Below are 20,798 nucleotides of genomic sequence, written 5' to 3' on the forward strand. Positions count from 1 at the left end.
TTGCAAAATATTTAAAAATAACAGGAGTAATTAACTCTATATTTAAACCAAACCTAGTTCAAAAACAAACCAGGCTAAAAGTATACAATACATTAGCCCTACCGGTCTTAATGTATGGAAGCGAAATCTGGACAATAAAACAAAAAGACAAACAAAGATTAACAACAGCCGAAATGAAGTTTATGAGAAAAACTGCAAAGTATACCCTATTTGATCACAAAAGAAACGAAGATATTATGAAAGAATTAAACCAAGAACCAGTAATTGAAAAAATTAAAAAATATAAACATAGATGGATGGAACACGTTCAAAGAATGAAAACAGAAAGATTACCAAAACAAGCCTTAAAGTACAAGCCATTAGGAAAAAGAAAACCAGGACGTCCTCTTAAACGATTCAACGGTGACTTCTAAGGCTGGAACAGGCCATACTAGGCCTAAATCCTTGATACGTATGATGATGAAGTTCTTAAGATGGGGTGCTTCAGGGTCAAAGCTATATAACTGAGAGGAGACCTCCACATGAATTTTAAAGGGATGCGGAGAACCGACCAGAGCTTCTGACCTAATGTCCAATCCTAACCGCCTAGTGGTACACCCTGTTGGGTATCTACCTGGATACTGAACGAACGAGGATGGGCTGGCAATTTGGGATTTAGCCTACCAAATTGTATTCTTATTGGCTTAAACCAAAATACAAAATGATGGTACAACATCACAAAATTTCATGCCGGCTGGGGCATTGCCCTATTAAACAAGGCGCTGCTGTTTTCGCCAGGGAACCAGGACGAACAGCGAAAAGTAAGCTACTGGAACAAATCTGAAAACACACCCCAACTCAACACCACCAGATTTAAAGATCGTTACTATCAATATAAGAAGCCTGAATGGCAAAGAAATGGAGCTAGCTGAGGAATTAGATAAGTACCAGATCAACATAATAGAGGTGACTGAAACAAAAAAGACAAAAACTGGTGAGATTTTTCTGAGCAATAAATACAAAATGTTATATTCAGGCAATGACAATCAAGGAAAAGAAGGAGTAGCCATAGTATTCAACACAAAATATGAGGCTAATCTTCTTGAATGGCAGGCGGTCTCAAGTAGAGTGATGTGGGCAAATATCAGAATGGGGAACTGGACAATGAGACTTATTTGTGCCTATGGTCCCACAGAAGGTTCTACTAAGGTAGAAGTGGGGGAATTTTTTTGAGGCTTTAGAAAAAGCAACAGACACAATGAAAAAGGAAAAGTTGGTCCTTGTTAGGGATCTAAATAGAGTAGGGAATGATTGTCAGACATACAAAAATATTTTGGGAAAATTTGGAGAAAACAGCAAAGCTAATAATAATGGCAAATACCTGTTGGATTTCTGCTCAGGACATGGACTGGTTATTACTAACACCATGTTCCAACATAAAAATGTGCACAAATTCACATGGAGAGAAGAGGCAAGGAATAAGAAAAGTCTCATTGACTATGTTATTGTTGATAGTGATGTTTTATCCGTGGTGCAGGACACCAGAGTGTACAGAGGATTTCAAATTGGAAGTGATCACTATTTAGTCTTGAGCAGGATAAAATTGAATTTCAAATTGAAAAGAAGAATATATATAAGAAAGTTTTAAAGCGAATGAAATTTGAGCAGCTCTCAGATTTGAACTCTAGACTAAAATACACAAATATTATTCAAGAAAAAATGAGAGTTTGAGAACAGGAACCAAACCTTTGGAGATTCAGTTGCAAGCCAGGAAGAAAACCATGATTGATTCAGAGAGGCATGTGGTGAAGTTGTCTGCAAGGATAGAAAAATCAGAACTCCATGGTGGACACAGGAAGTGAAAGAGGCAGTGAAGGAAAAGAAGAAAGCATATCAAAAGTTCCTGACAAATACAAATGTAAGAAAGCTAAACACTGTGTAAAACTTGCTAAACAAAAGTCATGGAAGGACTTTGGCAAGAACATAGAAAATAAATATCAAGGTAACAAAATGCTATAAAAGGAGTTAGAGATGATAAAGATGACATGAAAATGGAAGAAAAAGATATTCTTGAAGTATGGAGTAATTATTACTTCAAAAAATTGCTAAATGAAACAAGCAGTGATAGAACAGTGGTAAACAAAACTCAACAGGCATACAGTCAGTAATACATATCCATACTTGAAGTAGAAAAAGCCATCAAAGGCTTGAAATGTGGATAGGCAGCAGGAGTAGATGATATTCGAAATATCATCTAATCCACTTTCATACCACCATACTGAAGTATGGTGGTATAAAAGTCTTACAGTGGCTGCACTGCATAGTTCAGAAGGCCTGGACAGAGGGACGAATTCCTGATGACTGGAGTAGAGCTCTCATAGTATCCATATATAAAAAGGGAAATAAAACTGAATGTGAGAATTACAGAGGTATTTCCCTACTGGGGTTCCTGGTAAGATTTATGCAAGTATACTTGAGAAACGATTGAGAAGAATTGTGGAAGAAAAGCTGGGTGAAGAACAAGCTGGATTCAGGCCAAACAGAGGTTGTCAGGATCAGATCTTCACTTTACGACAAAAAGTAGAGAAATCATGGGAATATAACAAAGATTTGTATTTAAGTTTTGTCGATCTGGAAAAGGCATATGACAAGGTGCCAAGAGAGAAGCTATTCAAAACGCTACAGTTATATGCTGTCAATGGGGCATTATATCAAGCAATACTTAATCTTTATTTGAGTTGTAAGTCAGCAGTTACAATTGAAGGAAGTTAAGGAAGATGGTTTAATATTAAATCTGGTGTGAGACAAGGATGTACATTATCCCCTCTGTTATTCATTATCTATATGGATCACATTATGAAGGAAAGTGGTATTAAACATGATATCAAAATTGGAGATGTTAATGTCAGCTCTTTGCTTTATGGGGATGATGTTATACTTCTAAATAAATCTGCTACAAGTCTGCAAGATTCCCTGACTAAATTGAATAACTGTTGTAATAGATATGGTATGAAGGTTAGCAATAGACAAAGACAATGAAAATAGGCAGAATCATTGAAAATGTCAACTGCATTGTGAACGGAGAACCTGTGGAACAAGTAAAACATTTCAGCTACTTAGGCACGAGTCTTAGTGAAGATGGTAAATTAAATATGGAAAAAGACAACAAAATCAACAAAGCTGGTATGGTAGGAAGTCAATTGAATAAATTCATATAGAATAAGAGAGAAATTAGTCAGAACACTAAATTAGCTGTATATAAGACAGTGTTCAAACCAGTTTTAACGTATGGATCTGAGAGCTGGGTCAGAAGTAAAACACTTGACCAAAGACTAGAGACCGCAGATATGAGAGTCCTGAGAAAGATTAGACGCATTAACAGACGGCATCAATGGCAATATCATATTAAAAACTTGACATTGTCAGCATCCATTCCTGGATGCTGACAATGTCAAGCTTGTCGTAATCACCAACTTTGTAATTCCACATATATTTTTCTTCACATGGCTAGTCACGACCCAAGATTACTCTCATCAACTGGAGGAAAGTGCAAAACCCCACTCACGATTACATGCTCTGATGAAATGGTCAGATGTAAAACTGTTGAACCTTGCATACCCTCCTTTACATACTGCCTAAGATAGTTGTCTCTCAAGAACTCAAGAAAATCCAACCTTGTTCGCTAACTCAAGATGCTTATGCATTTCTTTACCACCAAGATTCTCTGGCCTATAGCAATATTCAACTGTTGAACAGAGATCATTTCTATATATATAATTAAATTAATAAAAATCCTATATATAAACAATGGTGCAGCCGGTAGGATTAATATTATGATAATATCCTTTATATAAAATTCTCTAAATATTAACAATGGTGCAGTCGACGACAGGATTGGTTATGACTTAACTTTTTTTTTAGAATCCAGAAAGTAAATCTTGACTCAAGTAAAATGGCTACAGGAGACAGTAATTCTAGTTGCGAAGTTTCTTTAATTAAAGATGAGGAATTTTTTAGGTTAATTAATCCAACTTTAGTAATACCTTCTTTTTCAGGAGATAGTAGTGAAAGTGTGGAAACATTTTTTAGATATGCAGAAAAAATTAGAGATTTAGGAAAATGGTCAGATTTTCATTTGTTGATTATACTTCGTAATAAATTATTGGGCAAAGCCAAAACATTATTAAATATATCTCCTTTACTGAGAGACACTGAAAGTTATGCAGCATTTAAAGGTTTGCTAACATCAGAATTTTCAAGTGTAAGAGAATTAGGGCCCAACATTTGGAAAATTTATCAGTGTATTCAAGGTAGGAATGAATCTGTTTCAGAATATTATCATAGACTTTGGAGCATTGCTCATAAATTTAACGTTTCATCTGAAGAGAAATCCTCTTTGGAACGGTTGCTGTTTATTCAATTTAGGCTTGGCTTTAGAGATAATTTGAAAGAAACAGCATACAAGAAAAAGGTTAAAAATCTTGAACAGTTTTTTGAACTTGTTAGGGAAAAGAAAAAGAGACTTAGAGATATATTTCATTCTGCAAATAGTAAACAGGTAAACTCTTTTCAGTATGATGTAACTCATTCTCCTAGCATTGTGTGATAAGACAGATAAAGTGAGAGAAGGAAAGTTTCATAAATTAAAAGGTGCTAAGAAAAAGAAACAGTCTAAGGAAATTTCTGTAAATCTAACAGAAAATGTTCCAGAATCTGAGTCCAAGGTACAATTACATGATTTGGGAAAATTAGAGGAACTGAAAACATTTCTTAGTGAAGAAATAGAAAGACAACAGACACCAATAGTAAAAGGACAGGAACTTCTGTTTAAGATGATATAGGATTTAACAAGGTACAAAATCCTAAAGATAATCAATCTTTATCTTGTAAATCTAATGGTATTGACAGGAATAAAGCATCTCATAGGAGATATGTTCCAAAATGCTTTAGATGCAATAAACCAGGTCATTTTGCTAAAGACTGTTATGTTAGAGATAAATCTTGTTTTCAACATAAGAAATCAGAGAATAAAGAAAAATCTAGGAATAATCATTATTCCAATATTATACTGGCAAGGACAGAAATGTCAAACTACTCATTAGACATGGGTCTTGAGCTAAAGATAGCTACAACCCTAAAAGAGAGAGTTTGATGTATTGTTGTGACGTTCTATTTTCATGTTATGTTCTAAATCCGCCATCTTGCTAAAAGTCACTTTCATCAAATAAGGAAAACTAATTGCAAATTAATCACTGATCTAAGGGTAGAGAAATTTCTATTATACTGCGCCACTCTATCCTTAGATAAGTCTATATGAATTAGTAAGATTAATTCAAAATTAGCTAGCAGTCTTTTCACTCATTCAGGCCGATGGTATTTATTTTCTTTCCTTCTGGGATTCCCGCTAGATCCGAATTTTTGTGAACGGTGCAGTAAAAAGAAATTCAGGCAAACACAATATTTAAATTAACAAACAAAACATTTAATATATGGTTATATAACAAAATACATGTATTCCACTTTTAAATATGATAACTCAGTCAAGCTTCATCATCAGGTCAAGTCATTCACAATAAATCAATCTTTCAAACTTTCACATACAATTTCACAGTTTCAGAATCACAAAGTTCCTATACTCAACTTATTACAATAGAAATTCTTATTTAAACAGTTTCCTTGTGTCTCTCAGCTACACTCTACGATTAACTCATAACAGGCACTAACCACGGTAGATATCATTTCAATGTCTATAGTTTCAACTCTCAGCCTCGATGGTAAGCTACAGTTAATGTTACAAACAGCGCAACGGAACTAATACTTAAATCTTCATACACTGAAATAAACTAATGTGACTGTCCTTACCAGAAATAATCTTCAGTACTTCCAATATTTTGTGAGCACACTTTCAATTTGTATTTATCATACTTGCGAAACACATTTATAAAATTTCTCCAAGGTTATAACTAAGCCTTATTAATCGCGCTTCAAAACTCCAGATAAAAACTATAAGGTACATTAATTATTCTTATTTTTCATTTATCAACTAGTTTAACTCCGTACAATTCCTTTTTTCGTAGTATAGAAATAAGTCGTAATTGTAGACTGACTGGATTTATTCAGAATTCTTCTTTGAATATCCAGTTCTCTAATTATCCGATTACTGCAATAATTTCCTTTATTACTACGGCTGACTTTGCTTTCAGCCAACTATAAGATTCACTTATGAAAAAAAAATATCTACTCAATTCTTCCCTAAGAACCTTTTAATTACATCTACTTCTTTAGTTTACTTCCTTGCTACCTTATAGTTCCAAAGTTCCGTTCCGACTCTCACTTACAACTACGTATCTATTTTCTCTCTTCTCCACAAACGCTCCCTTCACACGCGCCCGTTTATTTTCACACGTCTCCATGACAACCGATAGACGTAAACATTCTCGCGAATGTTACATTACGCTATACAACTACATTGAGTTATTACATAACATTAAGCTTTCACAAAAGGAATAAATAGAATGATCGTATTTCAATAAATGCGCAGTTAAATCACAAATATAAATTCTTAGAATATTGACAAAACAATAAATAAAACAGCTTAATAACACTTAATACAGAATCTATTTACCATTAACACATTTCTTTGATTAAGCAATTAAATATTTGACATAATTAAGGTAGTTATATAATATCAATTATAATTTATGTTATTTACATTAAATAATATCTACAAATATAGTTCTTATGACGGAAAATCATGTTGGATTCTGAATCAAACAACATTTATTCTATTTTCTACATAATTAGAATCCAACAAAGGCTTACTCTTCCTCTGAAAAATTTTTCCTTAAAGAAAAATTTTTCACTCTAAACCTTTAGGTGGTGGAATCAGATTTCTACTACTCTCCTTTTTTTTTGGGGGGGGGGGGGGGGGTCTTAGGTTATACCTTGTTTGGATGAAACTCCGTCCTGTGTTTTCTACAACGCATGTACTATCTTCTACAACTTCTCGGTCTTTACTTAGATTTTTACTGTCATTACATTTGACTGTAGTATAACTTCTATTTTGGTGACTGATTCTTCTGGTTTTCTTTCTGTAATTATTTAAGTCCTTATAATTATCTCCTCTTCTCATATTCTTAGTTCTGATATGCAAAGCTGATATCTCAGTAAAATTAATCTCAGCTGGTAATTGATTCTCAGTACAAATCTCATGCTCAGAATCAGATACTTGAAGTTTTGATGTCAAGTCAGTGTCAAGTTGAATAACAGGCTGATCAAGTATAGTAGAGCTTAAATCAGTATTTTTCACAGCTTGTTTGTCTATAGATGATTGCATCTTATCAGGTTGTTCTTCTTGATTAGGCACACAAAATCTTCTTGTTGGTTGCTTTGTTCCTGTGCACTCAAAGTTATTGTTTTTTTTAACACGTATTCTTCTATTCAATATGGATATTTGACCTGTGGAAAAGTCACAAGAGAAGTGATGCCTCTCCATAAAATTTGTTCCTAATATTATGTGAGCATTTAAGCTAGGAGAGAAAGGGACTATCAATAGATCTTGATATACACAGAGGTTGATGTCAGGTATATAAATTTGTGCACGAACTTTTTCATATGCTGTAGATCTCGAATTAGAAAGAGTGGAAATTCTTACAGGTCTCCTTAAATTGGTGACATCTTTCCATAATTTATCTCTTAACTTTAGGAAATAATGCTTACTGATGATTGAGGCATTACAACCTGTGTCAAATAGAATGTTACAATTATGACCTTTGACACATCCTGTAACCTTCATCATTAACTCTCTTGATCTAGGGAAATTTTGAGCTTTATTATATGTTCTGTTAGAAATATGTCCAAAATTAGAGTTTCTTCTGCTGTTAGAGTAGTTTCTTTTATTAAGGTAGCAATTCCTAGCGATGTGACCAATCTTGTTGCAATTAAAACATTTGGGAGGATCTCCATCATCTCTGAGAAATTTTCTCCTTGTCTGAGCTTGAGGATCAATGGGAATTTGCTGTCGAACATTCTCCAGGGCTTCCACTACTCTATCCAATTTAGCCAATATTGGTTTATTTTGCTTCTCAACCTCCAGTTTGACAACTTTACTAATATGTTCTGCTGTGGGATTGAAATTTTCTTGAAATCCTACAGTCATTTCTGTCAATTTTTTCATTACTTCATCTAATTTATTCTTCATTGGCTGTTGCAATTTTTCTACTTCCTGGTGAACAATGTCTTTTACTTCCTTGAATAATTTCTTGTTGGTTTGTTCTTTTGTGTCGGACATACAGTTTTGATCAATAGGATTCTCTCTAATGATTTTCCTTTCATCTTCTTTCTTTCTGCTCTCTTTTGAGGATTTATTTACTCCTATGGAACAATCAGTTGTTTCTACTATGTTTACAAGGCCAATATTAGATGAAAGGCAAAGGTCTCCAATCATCTGTTCCTTTTCCTTGACAGCTATAAGACATTCCTCTAGTGAGGTTATCTTCTTCTTATAGGCTGTCTCCCTCAGTTCTTGTCTGACACCTTGTCTAAATTGTTGATAAACTGCCCAATCCAAATGAGGTTTGTCTTCATTGGATACATTTAAACTTTCAGAGAGAGTTAGTAATCGATTGTAGAAGTCACCAACACATTCTTTGTCCTTTTGTACAATCCTCTGTAGCTTCCACAAATTTGGTCCAACACTCCTCCGTTTACAAAATTGAGATAGCAAGACTTCCTTAAACTTCTTGTATTCAAATGTTTCCTTAAGTACAGGAGATGAAAAAAAATATGTCTTAGCTTTACCAATTAGTTTGTTTCTAAGTAATACCAACAATTGAAAGTCTGTCCAACCTGCTGTTTCTCTGAGTTTCTCAACATAAGTAAAAAAAAATAATACATCATCAGAGTCTTCTCCTGAAAATTGGGGAATTACTTGTTGGGGATTCATACTTCTAAAAAATTCACTGTTTTCCATCTCTGAATTGGAAGTAACAGCCATTGTGATAATTGGAGCATTAATTCAAATAATATAATCCTTTAATTTCAAAAAAAAACTTTATCTTTGCCTGATTTCTGATTACAACCAGTTCATTGTGATCTATTCAATTTACCTTTTAAATTTTCAGGGAGCAATTTCACAATTATTATTACCAAGTTAAATTAAATCTGTTAATCTATAGCTGTTAAATTACTTTCTATCAATTAAATCACATCCTGTCGACTGCGCCATTTGTCGTGACGTTCTATTTTCATGTTATGTTCTAAATCCGCCATCTTGCTAAAAGTCACTTTCATCAAATAAGGAAAACTAATTGCAAATTAATCACTGATCTAAGGGTAGAGAAATTTCTATTATACTGCGCCACTCTATCCTTAGATAAGTCTATATGAATTAGTAAGATTAATTCAAAATTAGCTAGCAGTCTTTTCACTCATTCAGGCCGATGGTATTTATTTTCTTTCCTTCTGGGATTCCCGCTAGATCCGAATTTTTGTGAACGGTGCAGTAAAAAGAAATTCAGGCAAACACAATATTTAAATTAACAAACAAAACATTTAATATATGGTTATATAACAAAATACATGTATTCCACTTTTAAATATGATAACTCAGTCAAGCTAGTACATCAGGTCAAGTCATTCACAATAAATCAATCTTTCAAACTTTCACATACAATTTCACAGTTTCAGAATCACAAAGTTCCTATACTCAACTTATTACAATAGAAATTCTTATTTAAACAGTTTCCTTGTGTCTCTCAGCTACACTCTACGATTAACTCATAACAGGCACTAACCACGGTAGATATCATTTCAATGTCTATAGTTTCAACTCTCAGCCTCGATGGTAAGCTACAGTTAATGTTACAAACAGCGCAACGGAACTAATACTTAAATCTTCATACACTGAAATAAACTAATGTGACTGTCCTTACCAGAAATAATCTTCAGTACTTCCAATATTTTGTGAGCACACTTTCAATTTGTATTTATCATACTTGCGAAACACATTTATAAAATTTCTCCAAGGTTATAACTAAGCCTTATTAATCGCGCTTCAAAACTCCAGATAAAAACTATAAGGTACATTAATTATTCTTATTTTTCATTTATCAACTAGTTTAACTCCGTACAATTCCTTTTTTCGTAGTATAGAAATAAGTCGTAATTGTAGACTGACTGGATTTATTCAGAATTCTTCTTTGAATATCCAGTTCTCTAATTATCCGATTACTGCAATAATTTCCTTTATTACTACGGCTGACTTTGCTTTCAGCCAACTATAAGATTCACTTATGAAAAAAAAATATCTACTCAATTCTTCCCTAAGAACCTTTTAATTACATCTACTTCTTTAGTTTACTTCCTTGCTACCTTATAGTTCCAAAGTTCCGTTCCGACTCTCACTTACAACTACGTATCTATTTTCTCTCTTCTCCACAAACGCTCCCTTCACACGCGCCCGTTTATTTTCACGCGTCTCCATGACAACCGATAGACGTAAACATTCTCGCGAATGTTACATTACGCTATACAACTACATTGAGTTATTACATAACATTAAGCTTTCACAAAAGGAATAAATAGAATGATCGTATTTCAATAAATGCGCAGTTAAATCACAAATATAAATTCTTAGAATATTGACAAAACAATAAATAAAACAGCTTAATAACACTTAATATAGAATCTATTTACCATTAACACATTTCTTTGATTAAGCAATTAAATATTTGACATAATTAAGGTAGTTATATAATATCAATTATAATTTATGTTATTTACATTAAATAATATCTACAAATATAGTTCTTATGACGGAAAATCATGTTGGATTCTGAATCAAACAACATTTATTCTATTCTAATTATTCTAATTTTCTACATAATTAGAATCCAACAGTATCATTAGCTCCTTATGCTAATGGAGGTAATTCTTTGACAGTTCTACAAGGATTTATTGAAGATGTGCCTTATGAAATCTTACTTGACACTGGTGCACATATTTCACTCATTTCTTATAGTTTGTTTAACAAAATTAAATCTCTAATTCCAAATGACATTTAAGTTTTAAGCTATCCAATTAAATTAAAGGGTATATTTGAATCAGAAATTTCAGCTGATAAGTAAATTAATGTTTTATTTCAATTCCTTGTTTTCCATTGAAAATTTGTCATCCATTAATAGTTCTTCCAGAATCATCAAATCCAAATGTACAAGTAATATTTGGAATTGATTTTCTGAAACGTCATGGTTTTGCATGTAATTTTGTTGATAATACAGTGTCCTTGGGTAGACTAGAATGCCATTTAGACAGGACATCAGGTGACAATGGAAAATTAGAGAAATCGCCTAAAGTTTTTAAACACCCTGATGATAATGATCAAGTGTTTAATATTGAGACTCTAAAGAATAAAGACCCTAGTTCACAAATTTGGGAAAAGGATGAGATTATCCGACCTCAAAAAGATGATCCTGTACTTAAATCTATTTATGAGGCAGTATTGAAGGGTGAAACTCAACTGGATACATTTTTAAACCTGGAAAACTTATATTTAGACAAAGATGGATTACTCTTATCTAGGCAAATGGAAGAAGGAAGGTTGAAAGTGAAAATATTGGCACCAACTGAAATGATTCCTTGGATTATGTACACTTTTCCATGATTCTGACTTGGCAGGACACCAAGGATTTTCTAGAACTTGGGAAAGAATAAAGGATCGTTACATCTGGAAAGGTATGCAGAGTGACATACCCACATATGTCAAATCATGCCATAAGTGCCAAATAAGATCCCCTTTCAAAGGAAAAGCTTCACTACAACCATTTCCAATTCCAACTAGACCTTTTCAGGCTGTTGCTATTGATATAGTAGGTCCACTGCCAATTACTAAAAAAGGCAATAGGTATATTCTAGTAGTCATAGATATGTTAACTAGATTTCCTGAAGCAGTGTCAATGAAGGATCAAACTGCAAAGACTGTTGCAAGAAAGGTCTTGAATATGATAATTTGTAGATATGGAACTCCTCAGACCTTACTTTCAGATCAAGGAGCAAATTTCACATCTGAATTGTTACAGTTATGTAAATTACTTATTGTTAGGAAGATTTTTACTACACCTTACCACCCACAGTGTAAAAGGTATGTGTGAAAGGCTGAATAAAAATATAAAGCAAATACTTTCCAATCTGGCAAACACTAAAATGAATGATTGAGATACATATATTTCTCAAGCATTATTTGCATGCAGATCTGCTTTTTATTCTGCTATCAAAGAAAAACCATCTTTTGCTTTATATGGCTTTGATCAATCTTTCCTAATGAACTTGTTTCAGTCATTCCTAATACAGGATACAATGACATAAATGAGTATCTTGAAACAGTAGTAGATAAATTTTCCACTACTCACAAATTAGTAGATGAAATAAGTAGATTAAGTTCTCAGAAAACTAGGCAGTACAAATCGTTTTAGAAAGTATAAGTCATTTGCACCAGGAGATTTAGTATTGTTAGATGATAAATCTAGTATAAAAAGAGTTGGGAAATTAGGAAAGAAAGCTTTAGGTCCATATAGAATTTTAGATAAATTTTCTCCTGTGAATTTTAGGATTCAAGATGTCAAAAATCCTAGTAAAATTATAAATGTACACTCTAATAGGTTAAAAAAGTACTTTTTAGGGAGCAGAAATTTAGTTATATTAGGAGACAATATGAATAGAATATTGAAAAATGAGCATAGTTTTCCTAGTACTAATTGTGCATCTCATTCACAATCAAATATTAGAAAAGGGAATAGTTTTAAAGCTCATAATTCAAATATGCAGCAAAGGAGAAAATTATATTTTAGTAAAATAAAACCTAATGCAGGAAATTTTAGAAATCCCAAGACACATAATTCAGATAATGTAAAATGTAAGAGTGATGATAATCAAACTGAATCTAAGATGGATGAAATTATAGCAGAATATCATAGGTTAGTTAATATAGAGTTAAGTAAGCCAGGGGAATGTGAAAATACCTCTAATTTAATTAGTAAGGATAAAGAATCTCAGAAACCTGTAGAATTTGATTCTGATAGTGTAGATTTAGGGCATAATTCAAGTAGTTTAAATGAAATATTTGAAAGGTATAGAAATGAAATTTGTAAGTATAGTAAATTGGAAGAAGAAAATTCTGAATTATCTATAGCATCAGATGATTCTGAAACTAGTGATTCCGAGAGTGTAAATAATGATAAACAAGAATCACGTTATTTTTTAAGATCTAGAAATAAGCATTAAAAGTTTTCTTAGATATATGTTAATATATCTAAGAGAAAGATGAAACTGATGTAAAAATAATCATAATTTAAAATTCTGAATATTTTTACGAATTGTTTATGTTAGTATGGGGAATTGCAATGTTGTACAAGATGGCAATGAGAGCAGTGATCAAAGAAAGAGTGAAAATAATTATAAAGAGAGAGAAAATGGTTTAAATGATGAAAAAAATGAGGAATTATTTATAAGGAGTGAGATCGCAAGGTTATGCAGAGTAATACATAGTGTGCAGCGGCAGTTGGAGCACCTGCAAAACTCTTTCCAGAGTGTCTTGACTAATGGAAATAAACAAGTTTTTGAAAGGAAAAATAAGCACAATAGTAGGAAAGTCTCAGAAATGAAGGAAAGAGTGACTCGTTATTAAGAGGTGTGATAGATGGGAGTTTAACTAAATCGTACTTATCGGGTGCAAAACTTAAGGATGTAAGCGAGAGTATTAGAGCGCAAAAACAGAGGGTGAAAGAATTGATAGTTGTGGCAGGTACGAATGAATTTAAAGGAGATAAATTTTTTATGAGAGAGGATTTGAAAGTATTGTTAAAAGTAGCGAAAGAAAAGAGTAACAGAGTTAGGATGGTGAGTCTGTTGCCGCGGTACGACAGAGAGGAGTTTAGGAGGAGGGAAATAATCGCAAATGACTTTATGCGCAGGTTATGCAGACGGTGTGGTGTGGAATTCATGGAAATGTGGAATGAGTTTGATGGACGAAAGTATTTATACAAGATGGATGGCCTGTATTTGAATGGATTTGGTGTGCGGAGACTGGAAAAAGTGTTGCTGAATGAAGTGAAAATGGATGTGCAGAACCAGGGAAACTAGAACTACCAAGGAGGGGGGGAAGTGGATATCCAGACATCAGTGAGACAGTTGAGTGTAAGAATGTATATAATGTACCCGAGCCAGTACTAAGGACAAGTAATCGGAATGGGATGTTAGAATAACGCATCAAGATAGGGGTGGGACAAAGAGACCTCTGCATTTCATGTATACTAATGCCAGGAGTATTAAGAACAAGGAGGAAGAATTTTGGGCCTTGGTTGACTCTTCCTGGACACAGGTTATTGGCATTAGTGAAACAAGGCTGACGGAAGATGATATAGTTAGTGGGATAGAATGTGTAGGTTATAGTCTGTTTAGGAGGGACATAGAGAATAAAATGGGGGGAGGAGTGTTACTGATGATAGCTGATGAACTGTAACCAAGAAGAATTGAAGTTGTATCACAGGATACTGAAAAGAGCTCATTTGAGGCTATTTGGTGTGAGATTGAGACTGGCAAAACAAAATATACAGTTGGGTGCTGCTATAGACCAGGTGATGGAATAGATGGTGGAGATAGTATGCATAAACCAATTGATGAAATCAGTGGAAGGAGGGCAATTGTTATGGGGGATTTCAACTATGGTAACATTGATTGGAAGGAGGAGAGGACACATGTGAGAAAGGAAATGGATTTTATTCAATTAAGGGACAACTATCTGAGACAGCATGTAACTGAAAATACTAGGGGTTTGAGAGTGCTTGACCTAGTAATAACATCTTGATCTGGGAGGTGGCTAAAGGTGTGGAATTTTCGATTAAGACAGGATATATGTGGAATTACCATGCTGGCAAGTATGAAAAGCTTAGGAGATTGCTTGGTTCAGTGTCATGGCATGTAAAACTGCAAGGGCTGGATGTCAATAGAGCATGGGAAGTGGTCAAGGAGCATTTACAGGAGGTTATGGCTGATTGTATACCTAAGGTCAATCTTGGTTTCACATTATAACAACTGCAGAACTAAAAAACTTGGTTCACTCCATGGGATGGTGTTGTAAGACCGTAATTAATGCTAAAGGTTAACCAACTAAGTATTAACTCACATTGTGAGAATTTTTGTATATCTCATTTTTTCTATGTGTTTCACTTTTCTTCTTTATAACTGCTGTTCTAATAAAAAATCCTTCATGAAAGTTATTGTATTACATTCTTGATTAAATTATCTTTCCATTGCAATTCTCTTAGACAGGCTTATACGTTGGTTATGCATTACTAAATCACTTAAGGAATTGACAACGTAGATAAGACTATAAATTAAATTACACTTTAATAAATATTTCCAATATTTTGGCCATCTTCAAAAGGAACTTACAAAAAAGGCACGTGCACGTAGGCACTACAACACAGTAACTGAGAATGAAGTGATGAAGCTATTGTTCTAAAATTCCTGATGGGGCATTCCCTAGCGGACTAAGTAGGTGTTCTTGGCCGTTGGGCTGAAGGTCTGCTGATGTAAACAGTCTCATACAACCAAATCTGTTGAGGTTTGGAGAGTTTCTTAGGGCTGAGGCTGATTCAATGAATAGTCTTTCGAATTTGTATTTGCTAAGGTGTATTACTGTAGCTTTCTTCCACCGTATTCTGTGGCGTATATCCAGAGCATGGTCTGCAAGACCAGAGTGGTTGTACTTGTGAAAATGGATGTAGTCCTTGTGTTCCGAAATTCTGATATTCGCTGCCCTGCCTTTTTGGCCAAAGTAAGACAGTTTACAGCTTCAAGGGACCTGATATACACCAGGTAGGTCTAGGCGAAGTGATTGGTCTTTAGTGGAGCAGATAAGAGATGCCAATTTTCTATATGGTCTGTAACAGGAGGTCAAGTTATGATTTTTTAAGATTTTGGTAATTTTTTCTGAGGTGCCTCGGATGTAGGGAATGGTGATGGATTTAGAGTAATCCTTGTTGTGGAGGGGGAAAGGGGGGGGTTGTGGCTTGTTGGTTTCAATATTTTTTGGATTTTTTTGGGGGAGGGGTAGCCATTGGCTGAGAAAGTGTTGAGGATGTGATTTAGTTCAGTGTTTAGGGCCTTGTCATTAGAACAGATTAGTTTAGTCCTGATGTATAATGTTTACACCATTCCATATTGTTGTGAAGGGAGGGAGGGGGGGATTGTTGGCGAATGTACCTGCCTGTATGGGTGGATTTTCTATAAACTGAGAAAACCAAGGTTCCATCAGGCTGGTGGGTGACTAGTGTGTCTAGGAAAGGGAGGCTGTTGTTTTCCTCTTTTTCCAGGGTGAACTTGATTCTGGGGTGTTGGTTGTTTAAGTGTGTTAAGAAGGAGAAGAGTGTATCAGAGCCATGTGGCCAAATAGCAAACCCATGGCTGTCCCCTCTATTTGTTTGTAGAATTTTCTATGCCAAACAAAATAGCTTGAGTTCATTGTGAACTGAAATAGGGCTGAGATATCGGGAGAAAATTTAGCTTGGATTAGCTCTAGTTTCCTTGAGCGGAACATTTGTGAATAAGGAGGAAACGTCAAAGCTGACCATTATGTTAGTATGTTGGAGTGTAAGGTTTTCTATTCTGGCTTTGAAGTGGGCTGAGTTTTTTTTGTGTGTGATGGTGTGTTGCCAGTAGTGTGTGAGTGCTTTGGCCAATTTGTATGTGGGGGAATCAATGCCATCCACTATGGGACGTAATGGCACATTTTCTTTATGCATTTTTGGGAGTCCATAAATATGCTTTATGGACTCTACAGAGTTAAACAGCTTTAATCTGTTGTTAACTTCTACAGGCCAAGAAATGACTTTCTTAAGGAGCCTGTGAAGTTTTCTGATTTGTGAGTTGGTGGGACTGTACTCGATAGGGAGGTAAGTAGCCCGATCTAATAGAAGAGCATTAAGCTTACCTGTGTAGTCCTTTTGGTTAAGTACTACAGTTGCATTTCCCTTATCCGCTTTGGTGATAACTATTTCTTTATTATTCCTCATTTCCTGCAGAGCATTATATTCCTTGTTGGATATGTTGGTTTTTGGTGGTGTTGCTTTGGAGAGGACACAAGCTACATCCAGTCTTACACTGTTGGCGATTTGATTCAGAAGGTGGCGGATTCTGCTGCAGTACACGAGACATCATGTAAAATTGACCAAAGCTCATGATTTAAAGTGCACGAAAGCAGCTCTTCTTCAAAAGCACAAATTAATGTCCGCTAAGAGAAACCGCGTGGCAGCAATTTGTTCCCGAAGCAAAGCGTAGCTGGTGTGGTTATAGATACAGAGAGCTTTATGTGAAACAAAACGGTGCTTGAATTTTACACAATTTGGGATCACCTGATTATCCCAGCAGCGTTTTAGGAAAGTTAGACGATTTAATTGTCTAGATAACTTAAACTTCATTTTACCATATTGGCGGGCCTTCTGTGCGATGGCATCCGTGGATGATGGTAATTCTCGTAGACAGGCTTATACGTTGGTTATGCATTACTAAATCGCTTAAGGAATATACAACATAGATAAGAATATAAATTAAATTACACTTTAATAAATATTTCCAATATTTTGGCAACATCACGTTGCCATCTTCAAAAGGAACTTACAAAAAAAAGGCACTACAACACAGTAACTGAGAATGAAGTGATGTAGCTATTGTTCTCCTAAAAGTTCTGATGGTGCCCCCCCTAGCGAGCTAAGTAGGTGTTCTTGGTCGTTGGGCTGAAGGACTGCTGATGTAAACCTCCCAAATTTGGGGCAGTCTCATACAACCAAATTTGTTGAGTTTGGAGAGTTTCTTAGGGCTGAGGCTGATTCCACGAATAGTCTTTCGAATTTTTATTTGCTACGGTGTATTACTGTAGCTTTCTTCCACCGTATTCTGTGGCGTGTATTCAGAGCATGGTCTGCAAGACCAGGGTGACTGTACGTGTGAAAACGGATGTAGTCCTTGTGTTCCAAAATTCTGATATTCGCTGTCCTGCCTGTTTGGCCAAAGTAAGATTATATGAGACTGCCCCAAATTTGGGAGGTTTACATCAGCAAACCTTCAGCCCAACGGCCAAGAACACCTACTTAGTCCGCTAGGGAATGCCCCATCAGGAATTTTAGGAGAACAATAGATTCATCACCTCATTCTCAGTTACTGTGTTGTAGTGTCTACGTGCACGTGCCTTTTTTGTAAGTTCCTTTTGAAGATGGCAATGTGATGTTGCCGAAATATCGAAAATATTTATTGAATTGTAATTTAATTTATATTCTTATCTATTGTCAATTCCTTAAGTAATTTAGTAATATCTTTCCATTGATATATAATTTTATGGTATTACACCAAAAAAAAGTGGTTTATGAGCCATCAAACTTCAAAAATACACTTTTTCGAAAAGGTTTCTACAATTTTGGCCACTAGTGTATACTTCAGACCTATGACAAGCAATGGAAATAGAAAGATAATCCCTACTATCAGTCTTGTAACTCTCCATCTTTTCAAGATGGAGAGTTTTTTCAGACATGTGCTTGTCAGTCACAACTCTTCTTTTTCTGCTTAGGAAGTGCTGTGGTTGTAATTCTAATCTAAAACTGAATTTGGACCTGACACATTGTGATAATAAACACTCAAACTGTTTGCTTTAACTATATACAGGGTGTTCGGGATAAATTTGACATATTTATAATTAATTATATTTTTCCGTAAGTTACATGTATTAACACACACTTCTCTTCATTTAAAAGTTTGGACCCTTCTTCATTCATATACAAGATGTCAGAAAGGATGGATAGCTGGAACCCACCTGAATCATGGAAGAGAATAACTTGTATCATGATGATTCGTGCCCGCCATCAAAATAAGGATATTACGACTGCTGCCCAATGCTCCCTGAATACAGTAAAAAAAACAATCAGGCATGAACTAGAGACTTGCAATGGTGACTACGAGGATGTAGCAAGAAGAAAGATCCCTAGCAGACGATCTGATTGCGTTCGTACAGCAGAATTCCTCGCAAATCTGCAGGAACAGGTGTTGAAGAACCCTGGCATTGGAATTCGGGCTTTGTTCGTGGAGTTGCTAACTGTAGTCAAGCCCTGGATAACAAGGGTAGCCAATGGTAGGCCGTATGTATGGCAGCAGGATTCGGCCCCTTGCCACACCTCTGGGAAAAGTCAAAAACGGTTGTCTGAAAATTTCTACGACTTCACCAGTCCAAATGTTTGGCCTCCAAACTCCCCAGACCTTAACCCCATGGATTATTTTGTATGGGGCGCAGTTGAAAAAGACACCAATCGCACTTCCAGTAATACAAAAGCCCAGTTAATGGATAAAATTAAAACAGTTTTTGCGGCCCTTCCCAGGGAGACTGTAGCATCAGCTTGTTCGAGGTTCCGAAGCAGAATTGAAGCTGTGATCGATGCTAATTGTGGTTATTTTGAGTAAATCTTGTTGATAGTATTGTAATTAACTCTGCCTGTAATGTTTTTTTGTCAATTCATTAAATTTAATAGATACAAAGAAGATTTTCTTTTTCCTTACGAAACTGTCAAATTTATCCCGAACACCCTGTATAATTTTTATTTTCTGTTAAATAAACCAAATGAATCTATCAAATAACTCAGTTTTAGATTGCTGACTAAACATAAAAAAGATAGTTATAATAGGTGTACACCTGTTACAACCAAGCTCACCTGATGATATAACTACAAGGACAACAGTTATGAAAATAAATAATGGAGGTAAACTTGTAAATTTATTTTGAAAAAATTTCATGTTTAGTCAACAATTAGCTGACAGCATCATCATCAGGAAAAGAGGCAGAGAACACATAAGATCTGAACATGTCAACAATTTTTTATTTTTTAAATGAAAGCAAATAACATAATAGCTAGTCGTGTGTCATTAGATACATTATATGCAGTCTGTATATTGTTGTGTAAAGTCTATACATGGTTATTGGCATAAGAGAGGTCTTGTATGTTACACAAACTAATAAGAGATTTCCTGATACCATGAAATATAAAGCAATGGTTTCTGTTCAAGATGGCATGTGAACGTATCACTTCTGAAGACTCGAACATGAATGAAAATGCTGTCATCCAAGTATGGCACAACAGAAGCAGACGGCCCATCCATATCACGACGTTCAGAAATGTACGAAGTGATACTACTTATTTTTTCCCCATCCCATGTCACCTACTTGCTCTTTCACACAGATTTTGAAATGAAGTCTGTCTAATTTTTTTAAATCTATGAGCCTTACTCTGCTTTATTTATTTCTATAAGCTCACTTTTCTCTACTTAGAGAGTGTGGTGATTTTATTTTCAAATTCACAAAGAGCATTTATGTGCTTTAGCATTAGTTTTGTTTTATTTTGAAAAAAAATTAAACAAATACAAAAAAAAGGGCTGTTAAACATAATCTATAACTAAGATTTGGCTTTATTATATGTTAAGTAATCATATGCAATGTGTATGCAATATATAAACATCTTACCTGCATTTTTTAAGCTGCAGCTTTTGACTGTGTGTTCAGTTGATCCGCATTTGAAACAAATATGTACACTCTGTCCTGAATCAGGTTCAATTAATGGACAGTCTGAAAGCCTATGACCGGGTTTCTGACACCTATAACACTGTTATAAAAAGCAGCTTACTTAGTGAGATATCAAATTAAACAGAATTGACAATTATCAAGAGCATTATAAAAAAGTGCATAATTATAATTACAACATTCTTATTTTCTATATTATTCTTTCTCT

General features: G+C 34.7%; 1 protein-coding gene across 3 annotated transcripts in view; it reads right to left on the bottom strand.

Moving 5' to 3' along the window:
* The window catches only part of LOC150098225 (uncharacterized), an 89,860-nt gene that overhangs the window by 29,409 nt on the left and 39,653 nt on the right, over nucleotides 1-20,798 (bottom strand). For all 3 annotated transcript variants that reach the window (XM_090406082.1, XM_090406081.1, XM_090406083.1), the window contains exon 3: nucleotides 20,534-20,672. In XM_090406082.1, the coding sequence (XP_090262208.1) occupies nucleotides 20,534-20,672 (139 nt within the window). The remainder of the gene's footprint in view (nucleotides 1-20,533; nucleotides 20,673-20,798) is intronic.

Source organism: Typopeltis vanoorti, chromosome 16, assembly GCF_054136105.1.
Source record: "Typopeltis vanoorti isolate ZY-2024b chromosome 16, IOZ_Tvanoo_1.0, whole genome shotgun sequence".
Classification (NCBI taxonomy): domain Eukaryota; kingdom Metazoa; phylum Arthropoda; class Arachnida; order Uropygi; family Thelyphonidae; genus Typopeltis; species Typopeltis vanoorti.